The sequence below is a fragment of the Dipodomys ordii genome, unplaced genomic scaffold (genome assembly GCF_000151885.1).
Source record: "Dipodomys ordii isolate 6190 unplaced genomic scaffold, Dord_2.0 Scaffold124, whole genome shotgun sequence".
NCBI classification, from domain to species: Eukaryota; Metazoa; Chordata; class Mammalia; order Rodentia; family Heteromyidae; genus Dipodomys; species Dipodomys ordii.
In genome coordinates, this window is record NW_012267340.1 from 6,673 (window position 1) to 8,886 (window position 2,214).

The window sequence follows — 2,214 nt, forward strand, 5'->3', positions numbered from 1 at the left end:
ATCTTGAACTGTTAAGTCAGTGTTGCTACAGTGCCCACATTACTTGAGAAAGTTAACCACCTACCTTTGTCCTATCGTTTAGCATTTAGTATATATGAGGTGACATTAAATTATTATCACAGAGAACCTGCGAAGAGAGTATCATGGGACACAAAACTCTGTACTTCGTACTGTTTTGTATTTTCCCTGCTTACTATATTTATATACCAGAAGGCATTGAAGAACCTTGGAAAGTACAACTTTTGGATGCTTCAATGAAAATGATATCACTAACGGTAATATTTCCCTAAAAAATAAGCCTTGCTATAAGTATACATTGACTTTCTTTCAGTTAGTGTTTTGAAAGAGGCAAGACTTTTCTTTTAGAATAAATCTACCAAATAATATTATGATTAATTTTACCAGCCATGAATATGCTTATTTGAATATGTACAAACCAAGGAAGAACATAACTCTTTTCCAGACTTTGTGTCTGTGTCTAAAGAGAATGACCACATATTGTGAATAAAGGAAATGGTATTGTCCAAAAGGGAAATTTGATGAAATGTTAAGCATGTAATGTATTTTCATGCATTCTCTTAAAACTTAAATGAGTTTGTCAATTTTGTATTTGCATTCTGATGTATATTTACTACTTTTAACTTTTTAAGTAGTTCTCAAGATTTATTTACTCAAAAACTATTCTCTTGAGTTACTGCAGACCAGAGGACTTTCTGCATGTCAGAAACATTTAACAGTTATATTTATTAGTAATTAATTCCCTTACAGAAGATGGTGTTCATTTCATATAAATCACTACCAGTGATACAACTGTATAAAAATAAAATTAAATTTCAACTATAGGAATGCCTTTTCCAGGTTTTTGGATGACTTTAATGCATTTTTTTTTTTTGGTCGGTCATGGAGCTTGAACTCTGGGCCTGGGCGTGTCCCTCAGCAATTCAGCTCAAGACAAGTCTTCTGAGTGGTTCATTGGAGATAAGAGTCTCTCGGACTTTCCTGCCCAGACTGGCTTTGAACTGTGATCCTCAGATCTCAGCGTCCTGAGTAGCTAGGATGACAGACGTGAGCCACCAGCGCCTGGCTAATATGTTTCTTTATGGTTACCAGCTTCTCCTGTCTGCTTTCGCAGTTCATGTGTTGTGCACCATCTCAGGTAGCCCTCCTGAGAAGCCTATGCACTCACTAGGGAAATAGAATTTTGGTAAAGGTGAAGGCAGTGACGGCATTCCAGTACTCTCTGAACAGGTCTCAGAAATTCTCCTGGTGCTTCAAATCCTGTGTTGTTGATTTTCCCCCTTCAGCATGTACTCAGCTGCCTCTTGGTATTCTTACTTTCATTCTTTTCTCTCTTTTGTACCAGTAATGGGGTTTGAACTCAGGACCTTACACTGTTACTTGGCTTTTTGCATAAGGCAGGCGCTCCACCAGTTGAGCCACACTTCCACTTCTGACCTATTGCTGCCTAAATAGAAGTAAGAATCTCCCAGATACATCTGCCCAGACTGACTTTGAACCATGAACCTCAGACCTCAGCCTCCGGAGCAGGGTCACAGGTGTGAGTCACTAATGCCAGGAACAACATCTGCATTTTCTAATGAGAAACTCTCAGTCTTTGGGGCTGGAAGCATCTCCACAAGTCTGGAACACTTCCAAGTATTTCACATAGCTTTCCTTTGCTAGTCTCTCCTCCCTCCCTCCCCCTCTCCTCTCTCTCTTCTCTTTCTCTCTCCCCTCCACTCCAGTGAAAACTGGAACTGGGATGGGCACAGTGGCTCAGGCCTGGCATCCCAGCTACTCAGGAGGCTGAGATCTGAGGATTGTGGTTCAAAGCCAGCCATGGCAGGAAAGTAAGTCCCTGAGACTCTTCTCCAACTAATCACCAGAAAACCAGAAGTGGCGCTGTGACTCAAAGTGGTAGAGCGCTAGCCTTGAGCTGAGCTCAGGACAGTGCTCAGGCCCAGAGTTCAAGGCCCACAACTGACCTCCCTCCAAATAGACCCTCCCTTCGAGTATGATGGGGAATGAACACAAAAGACAGAGGAAATGGGAGTGGGGAAGTCTTCTTTCCCATAAGCATTCTGATGCACAGGAAATGCCTCAGCTATGTCTAGACCCACAAGTAGAAAGTCTCTCTCAGCCGGGCGCTGGTGGCTCACGCCTGTCATCCTAGCTACTCAGGAGGCTGAGATCTGAGGATCGCGGTTCAAAGCC

The 2,214-nt window shown here is 42.3% G+C and overlaps 1 protein-coding gene across 1 annotated transcript in view; it reads left to right on the plus strand.

Moving 5' to 3' along the window:
* Nucleotides 1-143: 143 nt before the first annotated feature.
* The window catches only part of Aadacl2 (arylacetamide deacetylase-like 2), a 12,757-nt gene continuing 10,686 nt past the window's right edge, over nt 144-2,214 (plus strand). The window contains exon 1 of the mRNA XM_013029902.1: nt 144-275. Coding sequence (XP_012885356.1) covers nt 144-275 — 132 coding nt within the window. The remainder of the gene's footprint in view (nt 276-2,214) is intronic.